The sequence below is a fragment of the Parasteatoda tepidariorum genome, chromosome 6 (assembly GCF_982258835.1).
Source record: "Parasteatoda tepidariorum strain Cologne lab strain chromosome 6, Ptep-v5.0, whole genome shotgun sequence".
NCBI lineage: Eukaryota > Metazoa > Arthropoda > Arachnida > Araneae > Theridiidae > Parasteatoda > Parasteatoda tepidariorum.
Window position 1 is genome coordinate 18,137,624 of NC_141760.1, and position 22,312 is coordinate 18,159,935.

A 22,312-nucleotide genomic window follows, 5' to 3' on the forward strand; every position below is an offset into this window, starting at 1 on the left:
GGATATATTATTATTTTCTCCCGGCTTGCAGTGACTTTCCTCCCCATGTAACGCATATGCGAGTTAATTTCATTAAAAGGCCCCACAAAAGCTGGTTTGTCCCAATGCTTGATTCGGGAGTTCCCCTGTCTTCTAGGTTGGGTTCAAAGCTAAGGACTTTGAACATTGATAGTCGTAAACTTAGAATCGGGTCGACTATTCATTAAATAAAATGAAATACTTTCTTTTATTTTTTTTATAAAAAAAAATAAATAGTATAATTATGCAAATATTGTGTACAGCTAAGTAACTCAATATTTTAACCTTATAAGTAACTATATTTAATTTATATTTTTGTAAGTTATTTCTTAATTTGAAAAAAAAAATCAATGCCTAAATACTACTACAAAAATAATAAATCGAGAACTAGAAATAGTTTAAATACTATAAATTTTTCAGAAGAAAAAAAAATCTATCAGAAATCAATAAATTTCTTATTTTTATTCCCCACCTAGACTTTGTACACGGTACTTTTAAGAAAGATAATGTTAAGTGTACATGATGATACAGGATCTATAATATTTTATTTTCAACACTTTGCTGAAACTTACTGTTATAGATAAAACTAAATTTTACTACATAAACAGACATTAATAAATTATCACGCAGCTGCTGAAAAAGTAATCAAAGTTATCAACCTTGTGTTTCGTATATGTGGGACTCCGCAAAATTGAAATCTTTATGATAAATGAGCAGTCGTGGCCGAGTGGTTAAGGCGATGGACTTGAAATCCATTGGGGTTTCCCCGCGTAGGTTCGAATCCTGCCGGCTGCGTTACTTTTTTTATGAATCTAAGATTTTGTAGTTATTGAATCTTTTGATATCCATAATATTTATTAAACTAATTTTTAATTAAACTTTTAAAAATAACCTGTTATTTTGAATCTTACGGTTTTCTTACCTCAATTTTCAGTGTAAGAATAACTTTTTTTCCGGGGGGGGGGAGGGAGACGAATCATGAGCGTATTACTACTTAACCCTTGGATGTAGAATTTTTATTAAACATATTTTCCACACTTTTTTTTATTATTTTTTATTAATTTACGTCAAAATAAGTAAAAAATATTATATTTAACATTTTAATAATTTATAGTTATGAAATACACCATTAAACACCGGTGTTTTTTTCTGCGTTAAAGATAAAATTTTCCAAACAAGACTCAACAATGATTTTTCAAATTTGCACTCATTTAGATCTAAGAGAAACAGTTATTAGTCATTGAAATTACTTTAATTTACAAAATCTATTATTGATAAATTTTTGAATATGAATAAATAGAAAAATTTTCAACAACTTTTTTTGGATTTTATGTTTTAATGCAAATATATTTCCGATAATCAAATATATTTCCGAAATCATTATTGGACTGTTTTTTACAATAAAAAAATAAATAAAAGGGACACCGGTGTCTCATCTGCCTTAAAGAGATCGAAGTATTTCCTTGCAGTTATTATTTATTTTCTTCCTTATTACGTTTTTGATTAGCATTCCAAAATAAAGGCTTTAAACTAAACTGGTGTTTTATTTTATAAAATAGTACTTCAGGGATATTACCTCATTAAGCAATATTTTATGATAAGCATATTTAAACCGGTCATTAATTGTTTTACTGATATTAAACAGTAAATAGAAAATTTTATTATAAACTTGAGTATAACTTTATCCAGTCAACATTAATAATTATTATTATAATGAATGAAAAATTATAAAATATTTGGAATTAACTTTTGACACTGATACTCAGTTATCTCTTTGGCGAAAAACGCTTAGAGTTTCAAACGTATTCAAAAAATAAATAGGAATTAATGTAACAAAATTATAAATAAAGTTTTAATGGTGATTCAGAAAAATATTAAGTTTGAATTTTGCCTCAATTGAATTGAAATCTGTTAAAAAAAATTTGTATGAATGCAATGAAACATTTTGAGATCTTCCAACTGAATATTTTTTAATTCAAATGTAACAGCTGTTTACGTTAACAACTAACAAAAAAAGATTATTACAATCATGGGTTATAATGATTATAATAGGAGGCAGTGTCCCTGTAGTATTATCTAGTTTCAGTTCATTATTTCATTAAAATGTTTTTTATCTATATTTTATCTTATAATTTCTTCTGCCGTCAACGCTTACTTCAAAACTTGGAACTTTTTTAAATTTATAAAATAAAACGAAAAAAAAAATTATTGAACAAAAAAATAAATTATTTATTTTAAAAATCTCACAATTAAGAGAATATAATATAAAAGAATTTTTTTGCTGTTTCAAGTCAGTCAGCTCTGTTCAGACTCATCCTTTTCGAAAAATATTTACAGCTCCGAAAATCACAAATAATTTTTAATAAATAAGGTATAAAGTATACAACTTATCTATTTCACAACTATAAAATTATTTAAAATGCCTATCTCGATTCATTAGATAATATCGCATAATCAATTCGAGTTCAAACGATAAGCTTTCTTCTAAAATAACGCTTAACTGCAAACAATCGTGAGAAAGATAACTGGTGGTGGGGTGGTAGAGGGACGGCAGAAGGGGTTTTCCCTTTTTTATAACACAATGAGAGCAGATTTGGCGCGTTATCTCTATTACAGTTAAACGAAGTAACTTCTACTGATGCTAAAATCTTGTAGTGTATCACTAACCATGAAAATATTTAAATTTGGTAATGGCTATTTTTGTTCTGTCACTAATTTAGTTATTTCGAATTTCACAAAAATAAAGTTTTATTTATTTGTTTTTTATCTTAACGAACTTGATAACAGGTAATCATTTAATTTCTAGAACGTCTACGTTCAGATTTTGTTTTAGTAACTTGCATTTAAATGTATGATAATTTACTTTTAATTACATCACATTACAAGACTGAGCATACTGAGCTAATTGAACTACATTCTAAAACTGAATTGTACTAATTTAAGGTATCCGACTACTTTCGAGAACTTCTTTTTAAAAATATTAATGTAAAATTAAAAAAAAACTCATTTATTTGTTTTATTGTGTGTAAAAACTTATAAAACTAGCAGAAACCATTGTCGTAATTCTTATTTTCATTTTTACGGCTATTTTTAGGTAAAAATAAAAATTTGTTTTTTGGATATACGCTATCGCATGAAACAAAAAATTCTCTGAGGATTTTATTTAGAAGGCTGTTAACTATGTTTTGAACTATTTTCGCGAAAGCAAGTGCGTATACTATTGAGTTAGGGATCGATGTAGTTAAAAAAGCAATTTTTAAAAAATTTCCGCACTTGTGTTTGCAAAAAAACATGCAAAAAAAAAATGAAATTCTGCTTTTTTTTCTTTTAGTCTGTAGTTGAAAACTTGTGTACTATAATCATAACCACTTATGAAAAATTGTAGACAATTATTATAAAAACAGCATGAGATATCGTTTTTAATATGGTGTAAAATGTGAAAAAACTTGATTTTGAGATAAACGCATTTAAAGAATTAAAATCACTAGTCTATCCAATGTTATCACCTGGAACAAAAACTACTATAACTTTGTAAATAATTGTAGTACGAACAAAAGTAAGGTATTTTTAGAAAGTTAAGAGCACAGAGATTCTAAATTTATAGTAAACTCAATTTCAAAAATTTTGCTCAAAATCAAGTTTTTGCACTGGTATCTTAAGCAAACTCTCATATCAAAAGTGTATTTTCCACTCGCTTAATCAAAAATCATGTACATAGTTATCTAACATACTATGACCACCGTTCTGTTTTCATAGTATAACAGTTACCTTAATAATGTGTTATTCCCAATTGAAAAATAGTGAATGACTTCCGCGTAAGTCCTATTCCTCGCTTTTCAAATTAATAAAGGTTTAAAGATCTATTTTTAATAAATGAAGAATTTACAGTTAAAAGCTTAATGTTTAATATTTTTTATTTTTTAAATATCCTCCTATGTTGATTATATCAAAAATATCGTTCGAAAATATAAAGATGAATGAATGTATTAAATTTTTAAAAAATTGAAATGATTTAAAAGAAAATATTTCTCCAATGAAAACAAATAAGTAAAAGAGAGAAAAAAAATGTTCTTGCGCTTTTGATTACTTGCTATTTTTACTTAAAATACAATACTGACGGAATTTCTTAGTATATTTTTTAGGAATAATATTGAACAGGTAGGAAAGTTTTCTGCTCTAAAAATTAAAATCTGAGAGTTTTTTGAGAAATCCATTTTTTATGACATATTTATCAGTTAGGACAAATAAAAAGAAAATAAATAAATAAATAGATAAAAGTAAATAAATAAAAATTAAATAAATAAATAAAAATAAATAAATGAAAATAAATAAATAAAAAATAAGTAAAAAAAAAGTAAATGAATAAGAAAATGAATGATACAAATAAAAAAAAAATACTGCCAAACTTTTTATTTTTAAAATATATTTTAAATTCTGGCAAGTTTTATTCTTCGAAATTTATTAACTCATCCAAAACAATCGAAGGAAAAAAAAGAAGCTTAATAAACATGTTTTAATTTTTAAACATGTTTCAGTTTATAAAATTCAATCATCATATGAAAACCATTGTATCAACTTAATTAACGACAAAAAGTAGAGAGAATAACTTTAAAATTCCATCAATAAAAAAATGAAAAAATAGCATAAAAGATATTTTTTTAAATTTTTATAAAGTTGTTTATCTATTTATGTGCATTAAAATAGAAAAACAAACTAATGTGTGATTTTTTTTGTACAGACAGTTTTTGTTAACTTTTTTTGTTTTGCTCATCTTGAGTAAGGCTCTGGTTTCTATACGTTTAAATTTATTGTGTTGCAAGCATTTAGATAAGTTTTTCTTACAGGGCTAGAGTTAAAATTTCAGAGACTATAGGCACGAAACTATCGAAGACCTATTAATCATAGCTTTAAAACAAATTTACGGTGTACAAAAAAAAGTCTGAATCACCCTGAAAAACTTTTGATCTAATGATCGGATTTTCAAGTGCTGGATTCCAACTCTCTAAAATATCATACATATCAAGTTTGACTTCTAAAAAACTATTCGGTCGATTTTGCTCTCTTTACATTCTTTAAAATGAAGTAAAAAATTGTACCTTACAATTAAAATCCCCCCCCCCATTATTATGAAATAAGATAACAAAAAGTAATAAATGGTTATTAAAAATTGTTTTTGGCATGGAATTAATTATCTTCGGATAAACGAATCTTATAATTGTATGCACAATTTTTTTTTTCTAATTCGCTTAAGTTTTTAGATCGAACGAAATACGCAAAAAGTAAAATTAACATTAAGGGGTCAAAACTTTGAACCGCTCTCTTGATCAAATTATTGGGACCATCTTTTGCAACTTGCGGATACTCCCTACATTTTGAGGATAAGGGATCTAAACTCGTCAAAAAAAATATGTTTATTCAGAGGAAGTAAGCTATTGTGTCTTATTTCATAACTTAAAATATATTATCTGCACTAATTAGTCAGAAATCCGTGTCCGTCGAAAAAAGTTGGTTACGCTTTTGAGTATCATTTAGGAAACTTAAAAATTCGCCTGCACTTATTAATTAGCATGTTGGCGGTCAACCACGTGAACCATTAAGTTTGAGTCCTAGTGCGTAAAAATCCTGTCATTAGATTAGCAGATGTTCACAGAAATTCCTTCTTTCTTCATTTATTTTTATTTTTGCGCACTGCACATACATCTATTACGTACACAATTATTTTCAATGATTAGTAAAATAATAGAATTATGTATTATATATTTAGTAAATTCTAGCTCATTTTTATTTAAATTATTTTGTCGTCTAAAAAGATAATTTATTTTTATTTTTAAAGAAAACATAAATATTGTAAGAAATTTAGAAATTGGGGGTGTTAGTCCCAAGTTTCTTGGGTCATAAAATAAACAAGCTGCATAATACAGTATTTGAAAAACATTCCATTTTTAGCGAGCCTGGAGCAATAAGATATCATCTTTCGACTTTCGGAAAGCTGAAACGGAGCCATTATCTAAAGTTTGGCGATTTATTAACTCTCGTTTGTAATTGTAACCCTACCCATTATATGTATGTTGTTGTGTTTCGGGCGCAGACAGCGATTTTTGAGACATTTTGTATAGTCTTTAATTTTTCAATTTGTAATTGAATATTTGTCCTATATAATAAATAAAAAACTGCATAGTTTACAAATAGTTGTAGAGATTTTAACGTACATAAAAATTAAATCTCAATAATTTTGTTGAAATTTTGCTGCAGAGAACATTGAAATTATGGTGAGCATTAATTTATTTTATTATTAGGATCATATTTATTCTAATAATAATTATTAATCTAATTAAGTAATCTTAGGCTGAAAACTATTTTACCTAAATTAATATTACAGTGAAGTAAATACAAAATTATGAATAAGGAATTACATTAATAATTTTTGAAAGTTATCAAAATCACAATGAATCAAATTCATAGATAACTGTAGAAAAATGCAATATATGTGAATTATTTTCATGCTAAATTTGCTTTTAAAAAATGAGTAAATGTTATAATGTTTTTGTTATTTAAGTTTGCTTTTTAGGCTTAGGATTTTCTGAAAATAGCTGTTGCCTAAGGATTTCCCATCGCGGAAGAACTTAGATTTCAATTTTATCTGATTTCAAGAAATATCAGTGATATTGTCAAAGTTTCCTATGTATCAAATTTAAGCAATTGCTTTGAAATCGTAGAAAACTAGTTCCAATGCTCCATTAAGGGTGTCTTGGAGTCGGGAAAAACTTCGATGAGACACTCGGACAAAAATAACCAGGTGTTTTTCTTTCCCCCAAGTAGTACAGTTAAGTCGTCAATCATGTCAAACCCCCATTTCACACTCTTTTTACACTGTTTGGGAGGTCTGACAACTCCATGGGTCTGACCACTGCGGTCATGCCTTACTTCAGAAAAGGACTAAGTAAAAGCACGAATTTCTTATGTTCCTGGTGAATGAAATAAGCAAGTTTTTCTTTTTATAACAAATAAATTATACTTCGTGAAATCTTAGCAATTTAATTATTTAAAATTTTAATAAAAAAATTTCTTAGAGATATTTCTTTTACTTCATTATTCACTTTTTAAATTTTATTCATAATGTTACATGCATAGCGTTTTAAATTCCAAACGTGGTTCTACTATTCACTGTTACTTTTTTCCGATTTTTTAAATTTAGATAATTTCAGTGTTTTTAAGCTTGAACTCTAAGAAAATTCATAAAGCCAATATGTATTTTGTGTTCTTTCTACAATTCTAAGTAAAGCGTAATATTTTATAGTTATCATTTTCATTTTAAAGTTCTCATAGTTACTTTCTTTTCCTTCGTTAGTTTATTATCATCTCAACCAAGATAATTTGAAGTTCAAATCAAACGACGATTTTATATATATATATATATATATATATATATATATATATATATATATGATTGTTGCCAATTGAAACCAGTAGTGAATTTTTCAAGTTTAAGCAATATCATTGTATTTGGTATCATTTTTAAGTAAATTTGTTGTAATTTATAAATTCAAAAGTTATTCATTCATTTATTTATTTTTTGAGTTCTGCATGATCAATGCATGACAATTTATCATCTATATAAATCTATATAAATTTATTTATCACTTCTGCATGAAAATTTATCATAGAGGGCATTCATGATTTTGACTAATTCTACCAAAAAAACCCTTTTTTTAAAGAAGAATCCGTTATTAAAAATAAAACGATTTTACGTATAGTTTGATTTATATTGTTAAATAAATTGTTCCTGTTTAATTATGCAGTAATTACTGTGAAAAAAAAATTTCTTATATTTTAAGTCAAAAATTATCTCAAATATATAGTGTCTCCTATCTATATTTCATGCGTAGGTAAAACACCATATAAAATGTGTATGTGCTATTGACGAAAATGTGAATTTGTTATTAAAATCACCGTTATTTGCCTAATAAATACATAGAATTACTAAATATAGCGACTTGCGACAATCATTCGATTGACTTTTTATTTTATAACCGTCGTTGAACAACAGACCCAAATTTTAGCTTGCGGCTACCAATGTTCAACTCCGTAGCCTCATAATTTTGAATCCAATCCAAAGACATCGATCAGTACCCCCAGAGGCATAGATTTGTTTAGGAACTTGGTGGACTTTGGGACCCGACATATTTAATGTATACCAGTCACCATTTAAAACACTGGGAATCTTTTGATGTTGCTATAGATAGTTTCGCAAGTGTAAAAAGTTCTTGGAAAAAAATCGGTAGTTAATTTTGTTGCCCGAAAAGCTGAAATTGAGAAAGAAGCAAAGGATGCACTTTTTTTTTCTTTTTAAACAGAGTCTGGTAAAACAAAAACTTTCAAATATAACTACAAAGATGTAGTACGGGTTTCAATTATAGTAATGCTGCCAACTCCAATTTTAAATAACCGAAGAGTCACATTTAATAGTGATATTTCCCTTTAACTTTTAGTCAAATTTGTAAGACGTCCCCTCTGTTACATTCCATATCCTTTCTGTCTTATAATAATTTATTTTTCCTCGAAATGTGATAATTTATAAAAAAATAATAAAACACAGATAATGTTTCGGATGGTCTAAATCACAGAATTTAGCTAAAATAAGAGTGCTATAATAATATGGGATTTAATAAAGATAATGATATGGGATTAGATAAAAATATGGGATTTTATTTGTCCCCTCTGTTAAAACTACATTTAATCAATTTATTCATGAGGTTCTTTTATTATTTTATGCCAATTAATTAAACATTGCACCCTAAAGTAGCATATCCTAATAGAATTTTTGTTTTCAAAAATATTAAATATATTTTTTAGAATAAAATATTTGGGTGATTTCCCCTCTGTTACACTTGAAATCTATCTATCTATCTATCTATCTATATATATATATATATATATATATATATATATATATATATTGTTCACTTGATAATTACACATAGATTACTCTAAATATTTTATTAATTACATTTTCAATAAAATAAGAGAGCCATGCATAGAAAAAAATCTTTCCTTTATTTCTTCACAAAATCAATTGTCTCACTGATAGTTTTCGAAAAGAAAAATGTATTCTGTAAATGTCATGACAAATAAAGAAACATTGATTTAAATTCGATGGATATCAATCTTTTTACTGATTATCACTCGATATTAGATAATTTGTAATTGATTAGTAATTTTCTGCTCACTTAATAGTACTTTTTCATTGAATTGTGTATAGAATGTTCCGTAAATACTACCTCCTCGATAAATGTCTAGAATTCTAGTCACAAATGAGATATAAAAAAAAAGGATCACAAAATAACACTTTAGGGAAGAAAAAAAAAATTAAAACATGATCATTCATCAATTGAGAAGGTGAGATTAAAAATGTATGTTTAGATTCCGAAAAAACATAGAGGAATTGAAAGACACTTATTTGAGACACTTCAAACTAAATTCGGCAATCAAACTGTTTTTAAAGTTTTAATTCCGTTTATCTTAATAGTGATTCTGACGATTTTCTTATCGTTTTCTCCCGCTCTTAAATTATATTTTGCGATTCCTAATTTGTATATTTTTTTAAACTTAATTCTTAAAGAAGATTCTAAAATTATATATGAGGATGTAGATTACGGAACACTCTCCATCATAGAAACAAGATGTTTCAGTTTTCATAATTAGATATTGAATGTTAGTAAAAGATATTGATTTGATTGTGAAATATAATTTTCTTCTGTTTAATGCCATGTTTTTGTCATATATTAGAAAAAGTTATTTTTATCAATCCATGCGTGTATTTCGGTTTATATTATATATATATATATACATAAATTTTATCTGACGACGTCAATGCAGCCTTTTTTTTTAATTTTAAAAGTAATGTCCCATATTAGCAATCTACGATAATCTATAACAAACGCTCCTCCACAAAATCTAAGCATGAAATACAAACAGAAATGCATGAGGATGCACATAAGAAAAGGTGGTAGGGAGAGTCATAAATCACAGTGAAAGCTGGTTTCAGCCTCCTGCGGTGCAAAGGGTAATTTTCGCTGTGGGTAATTATGTTGAAAAGGGTTTTAGAAGGGGAAGGAAATTTTGAGTCTGATGATTGAAATTATTGAAACTAATTTACGATTTACGTAATATGTATAAAACCTAGAATTAAAATATTAATCTTAAGTTATAGAGAGTGTCTTAAGCTTTAAATCTGTCTTAAAATTTTTCCAAAAATGTTAAAAATAAACTTGTAATTAAAGTTTATCTCCCAAATTTCAGTCTTTCGAAGAACATGTTAGTTTCAAAAAAGTTTTAAAAATATTTAAAATCTTCCAACTGAAAATTTTGTAAGATAGTTTAATAGTAGACATTTCAAAGCATACTATGAAGCAAAAGAAATTCCAAAATGTTAATTAGTGACTATATAATGAGTAGGCTAAGAATCATATAATTCTCCATAGACTAACATGGAGGACGACGAAAGTAGAATCTCTCTCCAAGACACCCTTAAGTATCGTATAACAGATAGTTCGAAAAAGGCAAGCTCCGTTATCATTAATTGGTATAGTTTGTCTAAAGTAAGAACTCCCCTAGCCATTCGCCTGGACCCATGGTGGTGACTATGGTAACTATGGTAACTATTTCAAGTAGGGGTGTGGGGTCACTGTTTTGGACAGGTTTTGGACCGGGTCGGCGAGAGAAAGGGAATTTTTTTCTTATTGTGCTGGCCCTAGTGTGAAGGGAAGCTAACTAAACCAAACTCAGCGGCGCGACAGCCCATAGAGGGCCAAGGCCTACTGTGTCCATCTCAGTTTTCTTGACCTTGGGCTCTGGAGTGCAGGAGCAGATGTTCCGGTCAGGTGGTCAGCCGAACGCGGAACCCCCAGTGTTTAGTTCCCAAACATGCTTGGTACTCATTTATCGACCCACTGAAGGGATGAAAGGCTGAGTCAACCTTGCACGGCCCGAGGATCGAACCAGGGACTTGTGGCACAGCAGCGCGAAGTGCTACCGCTCAGCCACCGGGCTGCCTGAAATGCGCTATTCTTGTTCTACCCTCCCTGAAATGCGCTATTCTTGTTTCCATAGCAGCAGACGGCCGTAGACTTTGTGACGGGGGGAGTTCTTACCGTAGACAAACTATATGCTGTGCACCATATCACCATTTATGTTTAAAATTTCTACAGACACTTTAGAAGGAATAAAAAATTTATCCAATCAATTACTTCGCGTAGCTAAGTTTTTATTTCTATAAACACGCAAAAATATTCTAAATAGATACTTAACGTATTCAACACAACTTAAACTATCACTTAAGATAATCTAAAAATTGAATTATTCTGGATGATTTTAGTGTTGCCAATTTAGTTAAAGAAATAATCGCATTTTTGATTCCACGAAAAAGAAATAAAGGAATACATAAAAGACATCATTTGAAAACCGAATATGAATATATTTTTTTTACAAATAGCACATTATTTTAATGCTATTACTAATTTTGACATTATTAAAGATTAATGACCTAGTTAGTAAAAACACACGTTAAAAGATCAGCATTTGTTTCAACCTAATTAATAAATAAATTTTTCGAAGGTAGTTTTTGTATTTTTTTTTAAATAATATTTTATTTTTACGTAACTGAACAAAAAACTCGGGAAAATTTTATTTCATTTTCAATTTCAGTTAATGTATGTTTAATATTGAAAAGAAGCATGCATGAATAAATTGAACATCGGCAACTTCAAACTAAATTTTTACTAGAAAGCTTATTCTTATCTTAGTTATCGTTGCTCAATAAATTCAAATTCCAACCACTCCTGTAGAAGTTCTCTTAATCATGGAATATTTTTTTTCCTCCTCTGTGTAACGGAAATAAGCGTTAGATTTATAGATTAAGTATATCATGTAAGCAAAATTTTAAAACCCGATCCGGAACTCTAGTTTTTATTTCAGCCTTATGTCAATAAGAATATTATCTTATTTAAAGCTCTATTATGTCTATCAACTACAAATATGTAAATTATTCTTTATTTTTCTAACTGTTTTTATTAAAACAGGCGTTTTATATTTTTTGTGTTTATATTTACTCAGTCCATTTGTCAATCTACATCCTTTTCATCATGGTTATAATAAACGGTCTTTTTTTAGTGATTAAAAAAAACTGATAGGCTTTTTTTTAAAAACTTAAATTCGGCAACCCTACATCTTTGCCTACTTCAATAAAAAAAGCTTTATTAAATAAAAATTTCAAAAATTATATTTTCATATTTTTACTTTTATATGTTATGTCTTTTAAAGAAGTTTTGGAGAATTAAAAAAAAAATTAAGTCCATCTTCACATAACCCTATATTCTAAGAACAAAGTTTTTAAACGTGCCATGATCAAATGTATCAATAGGTAAAATTATCATAACTGTATACTTTCAAAAAATAAATAAATAAAAAAATAATAAAAAAATAAAAATAAAAATCAGTGTATGTACAGTTTCGTTATTTATAAAAAAAAATAACTCTAAAATATGACTGACACACGAGTTGTTGAGACGTAGAAAGGGAGTGTACTCCTTCATGCAGATGAGCTGGTCCCTGATCTACCAAGATCTGCAGCAGTTTTAGACTTTTGACTAGGCATGAGTGCTTACCTGCTTAGCAGAAAAATAACTTGGACCGTCATTGGGCCAATATTCAGTAAAGATTCAAAAGGCCTTTATGCTTCCGTTTTTGGCACTGTATAGAATTTTCCGATTTACCAGATATTTTACAGCCACTTTACAACCAATTTCGGTCCTATATAGAATTGTCAGATTGACCCGATATTTTACAGCCACTTTACAACCAGTATCGGTCCTATATAGAATTGTCAGATTGACCCGATATTTTACAGCCACTTTACAACCAATATCGGTGCTATATAGAATTGTCAGATTCACCTGATATTTTACAGCCACTTTACAACCAGTATCGGTCCTATATAGAATTGTCAGATTCACCCGATATTTTACAACCACTTTACAACCAATATCGGTCCTATATAGAATTGTCAGATTCACCCGATATTTTACAGCCACTTTACAACCAATATCGGTCCTATATAGAATTGTCAGATTCACCCGATATTTTACAACCACTTTACAACCAGTATCGGTGCTATATAGAATTGTCAGATTGACCCGATATTTTACAGCCACTTTACAACCAATATCGGTCCTATATAGAATTGTCAGATTCACCCGATATTTTACAACCACTTTACAACCAGTATCGGTCCTATATAGAATTGTCAGATTGACCCGATATTTTACAGCCACTTTACAACCAATATCGGTCCTATATAGAATTGTCAGATTCACCCGATATTTTACAACCACTTTACAACCAATATCGGTGCTATATAGAATTGTCAGATTCACCCGATATTTTACAGCCACTTTACAACCAATATCGGTCCTATATAGAATTGTCAGATTCACCCGATATTTTACAACCACTTTACAACCAGTATCGGTCCTATATAGAATTGTCAGATTGACCCGATATTTTACAGCCACTTTACAACCAATATCGGTCCTATATAGAATTGTCAGATTCACCCGATATTTTACAACCACTTTACAACCAATATCGGTGCTATATAGAATTGTCAGATTCACCTGATATTTTACAGCCACTTTACAACCAGTATCGGTCCTATATAGAATTGTTAGATTCACCCGATATTTTACAGCCACTTCACAACCAATATCGGTGCTATATAGAATTTTCAGATTCACCTGATATTTTACAGCCACTTTACAACCAATATCGATACTATATAGAATTGTCAGATTCACCCGATATTTTATATCCAATGAAGGTTCTATATTGGCCAATGTAGGCCCTAATAGGTCATTCTAGGACCAATATTAAAAAAATCTAGGCATTCCAATATCGGTGCATGCTTTTATAGATAATTCTTGGATGCTTGGGTTTGAACCAATTTTGAACCCAAGTGGGGCCAAGGTCAAATTGTTACTGTTCCGTTTTAAATTTATAGACTTTGCCTTATGTTAATGCGATTCCGGGCAAGTTTTCAATGCTAATCACCAAGACAAGAACGGAGCACTCAGAAATTTTAATGATCTGTTCCCATTACAAATCAATACCTCTGGGAGTATTGATCCAGGAGTCTTCTGGATTAGTTCAAAATTACAAGGCTACGGAGTTGAACATTAGTAGTCGTAAACCCAGAATTAGGTCTGCTGTTCAATGACGGATAAAATAAAATAAAATTGCATGATATTTTAATATTAAATTGTTATTTGCATGTTAAGTTGAAATATAAGGTAATGTATAAGCTTATTCTAAATCTTCTGTTATTCTTCTTAATTATAATAGCTTAAATACTTTAAATTTAGAGCGTAAATTATTATTCAACTTTTGTTTTAAATAACCTCACACAAAAATACCCAGTTAATACCAAAGTAAGCGATTTTTTTTTTTTTAAAATCTGATTAGATAACATAGTAGAATTATTTTCACAGATAGGAAATTGACCTGATTCTTAAGTCGTGTAACTTTTTTTAGAGCGATACAAAATATGTAAGTTATTTTAAAAAATATTTAATTTAATGTAAACTGTAAAGTGATGTAGCGATTGTTATGCAAATACAATATTTCAATTTCGGGTTAACTTCGTGAAAATTGATAAAAAAGCTTCGGTATGCATGCATTGGTAAAAATTAGTTTTTAACAAATTAATAGTGTGATAAAAAGTGTACTATATTGAAAATTAAATTTTTTATTTCTCTTTTTCTGGGAGCCGTTGAAAAATATTTGTCTTTTCAAGTGTGGAATCATTGGTTTAGAACAGTCGTTACCAACTGGCGGCCCTCGAAGCCTTTTTTTTTGTGGCCCGCGAACGAAAATATATTAGTTGTTTTTTTTTGCGAAAAATTTTCGTAAAAAATCGATATGGATTTAAAATACTTTTCTTACGTTTAAAAAAATCTAATTTCTTCGTTTCTGTAAAATTTAGCATGCCAACGGTGCAAAAAATTTTTTTCTCAGGGTTTGCATCCAGGAAAATATTTAAATACAAAAATAATCGTGTATGTTGCTCTTTTTTATTTCGTTTTTTTTTTTTTTTTTTTGTATTTTGTGAATATAATTCAGCATGTGCGTATCAGTAATTTTCTCGAAGAAACTCTTCCATTTAACTTTTGGAAACCACTCATTTTGGACGAAATTATTTACATTTGTAAATTTTAAAACGCATAAAAGAGGGAATGAATTTCATGTTTTATTTAAATTCCTTGAATTGAATATCGCATGAGCGGAAAAGAAAAAAAAATTAATTTCAGATGCTCGAGAAATTTTTTGTTGTTGCTATAATTCCTTATAAGTCGAAAAAAATGTTAATTTATCACAGAATTAAATTTAAAAGAATAAATATCTTGTCACTAAGTTTCTGATTAAGAGAAGATTCAAAATGATACGTAACAAGTATTACTTGTAATGCTTGTTATTTTTCTTTTTAATATTAAAAACTGACAGTAATATTTAATGTTCCTTCAAGCATAAAAGAGTCCTATGTACTCCGTTTTTGATAAAGTTGTGACCGCCATTTAAGTGGTTTTTTTAATTGCGGCCCCCGACCACTTGTAAGTTAGAAACCATTGGTTTAGAATCTTGTAAATTCATTTCAAACAAACTTTTTTAAAAAAAATTTTTATTCCCCTACTTCTTTATATTAATGCTTATTGCCTATTTATTGTTTATTAAGGCTTATGTTTATTTATTGTTGATATTTTTTTTAGGATCTGCAAAAGAGCTTGATCAAAAAATTAAACAAAGTTCAGAGTACGTGGAATGAAATCAGGGTAGATGGAGACCGCTGTCGCGCTAACTTTAAAAAGTGGCGCAATTGTAGGCTTGATACACTCTCGGCACTAGCAGAGTTTCAGGATAAATTTGATAGAATTCATCAACATAGCAGTACTGCCCGGGCTGTAGGAAATGGAGCTACCCTATTGGGAAGCTTGGCAGCATTCGTCGGTTTTGGCTTGACTTTCTCTAAGGATTGGAAACCTATTGGAAAAGAATTGATGAAATATGGCTCTACCGTTGGTAGCGTGGGTATGTTTAATTTCAAATTTATTAAACAGCCTTTAAGGTCGAGTTTTCAAAGTTTTCGCAGTATGGAATAGTAATACCTTTTGGCGAATAATATGCTTTTGATGACTTATGTGAGATTTTAACAGCTAAGCATGAGGGGATATTCCCATATCCTGATTTGCCACGCTAACTACCATCGCCAAGGTGCCAAATTGAATGGGGAATTTAAAAACAAACAAACAAATAAAGAAAAAAAAATTCAACACAAAAGTTGTGAGCTCCTTATTACGATCACTGGTCAGGGGTCTGTTTAGAAGAAATTTGGGTCCGTTAACGAACCCTTCACAAAATATCTTTTCATAAAAACGGACCCTTCACAAAATGATTTTTCTTTTAATCGGACCCTTCACAAATTTGTTTATCTTCATTATTATTTTGTTAATCGAATAAACCCTTTCCAGTGCAGAAAACAAGAAAGATGGATGTAAACGAATTAAGTTTTGTCTTCGGCAGACGATTCTTCCATTATTCGTCCGAAATTAATATTCTGCGTTCAGCAGTATAGACTAAATACCAAATATTTGTATGTTGCATCTCTCATTTAGAAGCAGCAATTGTTGTTTATTTTTTAAAATTTAATTTTTTTAATTATAATTTTACAGTGTTGAGCATAATCTTGTATGTCTTTACAATTTAAAAACTCCTTGAAAAAGTTTTTTTTTTTTTTGCAATAACGGACCCTATTTCCACAAATTCATAAAAGCGGACCCTAGTTGAAAGAATGTGAGTAATTTTTTCACAATTTCACGAAAAACGGACCTTTTACAAAATGTCTGGACAGACCCCTGCTGGTTACCCATTGGTCAAATGCTTTTTCTTTCTGAATTGACTTCGTTAAACGTCACAACATTTCAAATCATGGGTTGCAAAAACTGTCTCAATTGATGTTTGTCGTCGGTTGGATTTTCATATCCTGCCTATGTACTTGTTTTAAGACGTCACAAAATACTTTCCCTTCTTCAGCATCCTTATTTATATTAAAATCACCGTCAAGCCAGTAATTATACGTTAATAATAGAAAGAATATAAAAATACATTGGTTTAAATAATAAATTGGTTTAAGTACCAGTAGCTATACTAACGAAATAGATCAAAAATATTTAAAAAGAGCATAGTTTTTTTTTTCCTCACTGACCTACGCTAAATTTTTTTCAAGAATTGAAGTCTTGTGATTGAATCCTATTTCAGACTTTATATTCGTGTTACTACTCGTATAGCAAACGAAAATAGAAAGTGCAATTTTTCAAAAGACTTCGATAAGCTTCACGTTTTCAAACGTAAAAATGAAGCTTAGAATAGTAAACATATTCTCTTCTGTTAAATTTATAATTGATTTTTTAAGCATGTTTTCTCTCTTTTTTTTATTTCTGTACGGTAGGAAGCAAAAGTTATGTTTACATCTTTTAATAGTTTTTATATGTTCAATGAAAAGTAACGCCCTATTTTACCTTATTACTTAAATTTCTGTTGAGTTTTATTTAATTTTCGGATTACATATTTAAAATTTTTTTTCAATAAGACTAAATTTTTAAATATTTAAAAAAAATTTTTCTTCTTCAAAGAAGGCTTTTTTATGTCCTTTTAAATACCCTGTTACATAAATAATTCTACTATATTACCCATTCTCTGTATGCTTACCCCTTTTTTCAGAAGAGGAAGGGAGATGTTGTGATTTAAAGGAAAATTGAATACCCTATATATACAGACAATAAAGATATTTTCCCAACCAATTTCGAGACTGTTCTGTAGTTCATTTACGTCGTTCTAGAACTGCCCAATAGGCTATTGGCGACGGTATGGGAAACATCCCTGAGGATGATCCGAAGACATGCCATCACAATTTTGATCCTCTGCAGAGGGGATGGCACCCCAGCTTCGGTAGCCCGACGATCTGCACTCGAAGTCGAGCACTTTACTGTAGAACAGTTTAACGAGGACCAATACCGCACACCCTCGATCCCTACGCACTGTGATCTAAGTGGTCACCCACCCGCACACTGATCGCAGCCAGTGATGCTTGACTTCGGTGATCTGCTGGGAACCTTGTCTTAACGATCAGCCCACTGCGGGGCACCAATTATGAGACAGCAGGACGTATATTTTAGAGTTATAACTGTTTTAGGTAGAGTACGCAAAAAAAGATCACCCTGAATAACCTTTGATCCAATGATCGGATCTTCACCTTCTTCTACTCAATCTTAATAGTTTGAAGGAGTGACCTCAAATGTGCTAATCAATAAGTGTAGACGATATTTTAAGTTACGAAATCAGACACAAAAACGTACTTTCTCTGAATAAACATACCTTTTTTTCGACGGATTCGGATTTCTGACCCCCAAAATGAAGAGGTTTGCCACAATCTGGGAAATATGGTCTCCATAATTTCGTTAGATGACCCAAAAAATTTCTCGAAATATAGCAAAATACGCAAAAAGTAAAATTAACATTAAAGGGTCAACCCTTAGAAATTTTTAAGTGAATTGAAAAATTTTTGCGCACAATTATAAAATTCGTTCATTCAAAGATAATTCCACGCAAAAAAAAATTTTTAGTTAATATTTTTTTAAAATTATTTTTAATAATGGTCTAAAAAATTTTGAGTTGTAAGGTATGCAATTTTTTGCATAATTTTAAAGATTATACTTTTACATGGTAAAGTACAAATCTTGAGCAAAATTGGTTGAATAAGTTCCTGAGAAATTAAATTTCAAAAGAGTCAGCCGTTCAAAATTCGATTTCTCGGGAACTATTCGACCGATTTTGTTCACGATTTGTACAACAGAGAAGTTATATGTAAAAAGATTACTATATTTGACTTAACTTATTAGTATTACTATTACTACTATTTTTTATGCTTTTCGTCTAAATTATTTAATCTGTTGAATAGAATTTTGCGTCAATAAGTACTGAAGAAACATTGTCTCATTTGTTCTCTATATAGCAACAAAATAGCTGCATGAAAAGTGTAAATAAGTGCATGTTAAAATAGTGCTTTTTATACATAGAAACCTTTGCAACTTCTGGCTGAAGCTTCTTGCTCGAAATGTTGTTTTCCGAAGTATTTACTTTAATTTAGCTAGCTGCGAAAAGTACCCAAAAACGTTGTCTCACCATCTGTCTAGATAGAAGCAAAATAGCTGCATGAAAAGAGTGAATAAGTGCATATCAATATAGTACTTTTTACGCATAAAAACCTTAGTAACTTTGTTATTTCGACTCAATTTTATTTGTTTTCAATTATTTATAGTATAATTTTATGCTTTTTTTATTTAGGAGGTGCTACGACCTTTGCTGTGCCTCTTGTGGAATGTGGATTCAATGCTCAAACATTAAAAGAATTAAAAGCAACATTAGAAGAAGATAGGCGACAAACAGAAGAGCTTCTTCCTTGGTTTGATAGAAACAAAGATTTGGACACTCATCTTCGAGAAGTATTTGGTTGCGGCTTTGCAAATATCAACGATGTTTTAATAGTTATTCGTGAAGTTGCAGTTATTTATTCAAAAGGTGGTGAAGCTTGGAATAATCTACGATCTTACTTATCAGCACTTATTACAAATAACCGCTTACCAAATTTGAATAATAAGAATTTAGAAGCAATTATACGTAATGCAAGTTACAAAATGCAACTATTACTTAAAGAGTTTTGCGATAGTCCTGCAGTACGATCAGCCACATGGAGAATTTATGATTCCTTTAAGAAGAATCCAATTTCATTTGACTTATCTAAAATGAGCGTTCGTATTGTGGAAAAGGCGGCAGTGCAGGAAATGGCTTTTTTAAGCTTCTTTGCTTCGGCTGATGGCCGATCCTTGTGGCGCTGCGTTGACTTGACAGCACGAGGCATATTTCGGACAATCAATGTTGCTTTGAGCATTTTGGCATTTCTTTCATCCGTTGATGATATTAAAAATGGGAAATCGAAATATTCCGAAATGGTTGCAGAAACCATTAATTCTTTGTTACTGGAGTTGCAAGCAGTGGAATCACATAAAGTGCTTGAATGAGCCGGATAAAAAAAATTTTCGACTATAATCTTAACAAAACGCTTACCCATTAATTTTCAAATGAATTTTGATGATTAATTAAGAGTTAATAATTTTTTCAAGCATATTTTTTTTTCTGTTCATTTAAAAGGTTTTTTAGTGTTTTTCTTTAGAATTTTTCTAATTTTTCTTACAAACAATTTTAAATAGGACGCCTTTCTTGTATCTTATATATATACTTTATAATGTCGTTTGTTTTTGTATGCAAACTTGAAATTGAAGAAAATTTGATAATGGATGCTCTATGTATCAGAAAAAAACAGTGGGAACTATGTATTTTTTAAAAAATTTGATGCATTTATATGTTTAGCAAAAGTTGTAAAAAAAAAAAAACCCAATGCTTTATGTATCTTAATAATTTTTTTAAATAAAAAAATGTGTGATTTATCTAACATGTAGATATTCTTGTGTAGTAAACACTGTTGCCATTTACAAATGTTAAATAAAATGAAATACTATTTGTACAATACTAAAATATTTTCAATGTTGAGTTTCTTAAAAAAAGAAAATGTCAAGTTACTTTTTAAAGCACTTAAACAATTTTCTATATTGATAAAAAATTGTCATAACTTATCAGTAATTTATCACGAACGGCTTAGCGATACAATTACTTTAAAAAAATGTGTATTTACAGTGGTCAACCATTGTTAGAAATTTTTTGCTAAACGATCTTTTCTTTTAACTCTCCTTGAGAAGCAGGGGCCAATTGCAATAAAGAGTTATTTCTCTTTTTGCGTAATCTGTGTGCGTGTATGTTGTCTACTTAGTAGATCTTGATATTTTGTATTGTCATCCTATTTCTCTTACTAGTAAATTTCAATTTTGGTTTCATTAAACCTTTTTTTTTCTTCAGTTTTCTGAAGATTGCTTTTGTATTTTTGCATCAAATTCTGATAAAAAATAAATAATACACTATTATCCAACGAGTGATAGGATATACTTTGTGCTATGTAGATAAAGACTAAAAACTTGAATAAAGCACAAATGAAAGTAAATAAATGGATATTATTACTTGCTCCCGGCTTGCAGTGACTACAGTGCTGACGTAAAATAATCTCAGTGGCAGATGGACGAAAATGGGTTAGAATGCCATTGTCGGGCTCACCATGGGAGGTATTCGTGGCTTTCCTCTCCATGTAACGCAGATGCGAGTTGATTTCATTAAAAGGCCCCACTAAAGCTGGTTTGTCCCAATGCTTGATTCGGGAGTTCCCCTGTCTTCTAGGTTGGGTTCAAAATTACAAAGTTACGAACTTTGAACATCGATAGTCGTAAACTTAGAATCGGGTCGGCTGTTCAACACCGGTTATAAAATAAAATAAAATACATACTTTTATTTTTTTTAAATATTTTTTGTAAAAAAAATAAATAGTATAATTAGGCAAATATTGTGTACAGCTAAGTAACTCAGTATTTTAACCTTATAAGTAACTATATTTAATTTATATTTTTGTAAGTAATTTCCTAATTTGAAAAAAAAAAATCAATTCCTAAATATTACTGCAAAAATAATAAATCGAGAACTAGATATAGTTTAAGTACCATACATTTTTCAGAAGGAAAAAAAAATCAGAAAGCAATAAATTTCTTATTTTTATTCCCTACCTAGACTTTGTACACGGTACTTTTAAGACAGATAATGTTAAGTGTACTTGATGATACAGGATCTATACTATTTTGTTTTCAACACTTTGCTGAAACTTGCTGATATAGATAAAACTAAATTTTATTACATAAACAGTCATTAATAAATTATCGCGCAGCTGCTGAAAGAGTAATCAAAGATTCAACCTTGTGTTTCGTATATGTGGGACTCCGCAAAATTGAAATCTTTATGATAAATAAGCAGTCGTGGCCGAGTGGTTAAGGCGATGGACTTGAAATCCATTGGGGTCTCCCCGCGCAGGTTCGAATCCTGCCGGCTGCGTTACTTCTTTTATGAATCTAAGATTTCGTAGTTATTGAATCTTTTGATATCCATAATATTTAACAAACTAATTTTTTTAATTAAACTTATAAAAATAACCTGTTATTTTCAATCTTACGGTTTTCAGTGTAAGAATAAATTTTTTTTC

General features: G+C 29.5%; 1 protein-coding gene and 2 non-coding genes across 4 annotated transcripts in view; all 3 read left to right on the forward strand.

Annotated features, from left to right (window-relative positions):
• Positions 1 to 20,712, forward strand: part of LOC107444351 (uncharacterized) — a 32,925-nt gene extending 12,213 nt beyond the window's left edge. The window contains exons 1-3 of one of the 2 annotated variants that reach the window (XM_016058464.5): positions 6,071 to 6,287; positions 15,834 to 16,152; positions 19,465 to 20,712. In XM_016058464.5, the coding sequence (XP_015913950.1) occupies positions 6,285 to 6,287; positions 15,834 to 16,152; positions 19,465 to 20,198 (1,056 nt within the window). In that variant the 5' untranslated portion in view covers positions 6,071 to 6,284 and the 3' untranslated portion in view covers positions 20,199 to 20,712. Of the gene's footprint in view, positions 1 to 6,070; positions 6,288 to 15,833; positions 16,153 to 19,464 lie in introns of those variants that run through there. The other variant, XM_016058465.5, reaches the window with a different exon arrangement.
• On the forward strand, positions 732 to 813 carry TRNAS-UGA (transfer RNA serine (anticodon UGA)). Its single transcript has one exon. It is a non-coding gene; the product is annotated as a tRNA-Ser (tRNA).
• A 1,370-nt stretch (positions 20,713 to 22,082) lies between the features above and the next one.
• Positions 22,083 to 22,164, forward strand: TRNAS-UGA (transfer RNA serine (anticodon UGA)). The gene has a single exon. It is a non-coding gene; the product is annotated as a tRNA-Ser (tRNA).
• The last annotated feature ends 148 nt before the right edge of the window (positions 22,165 to 22,312 follow it).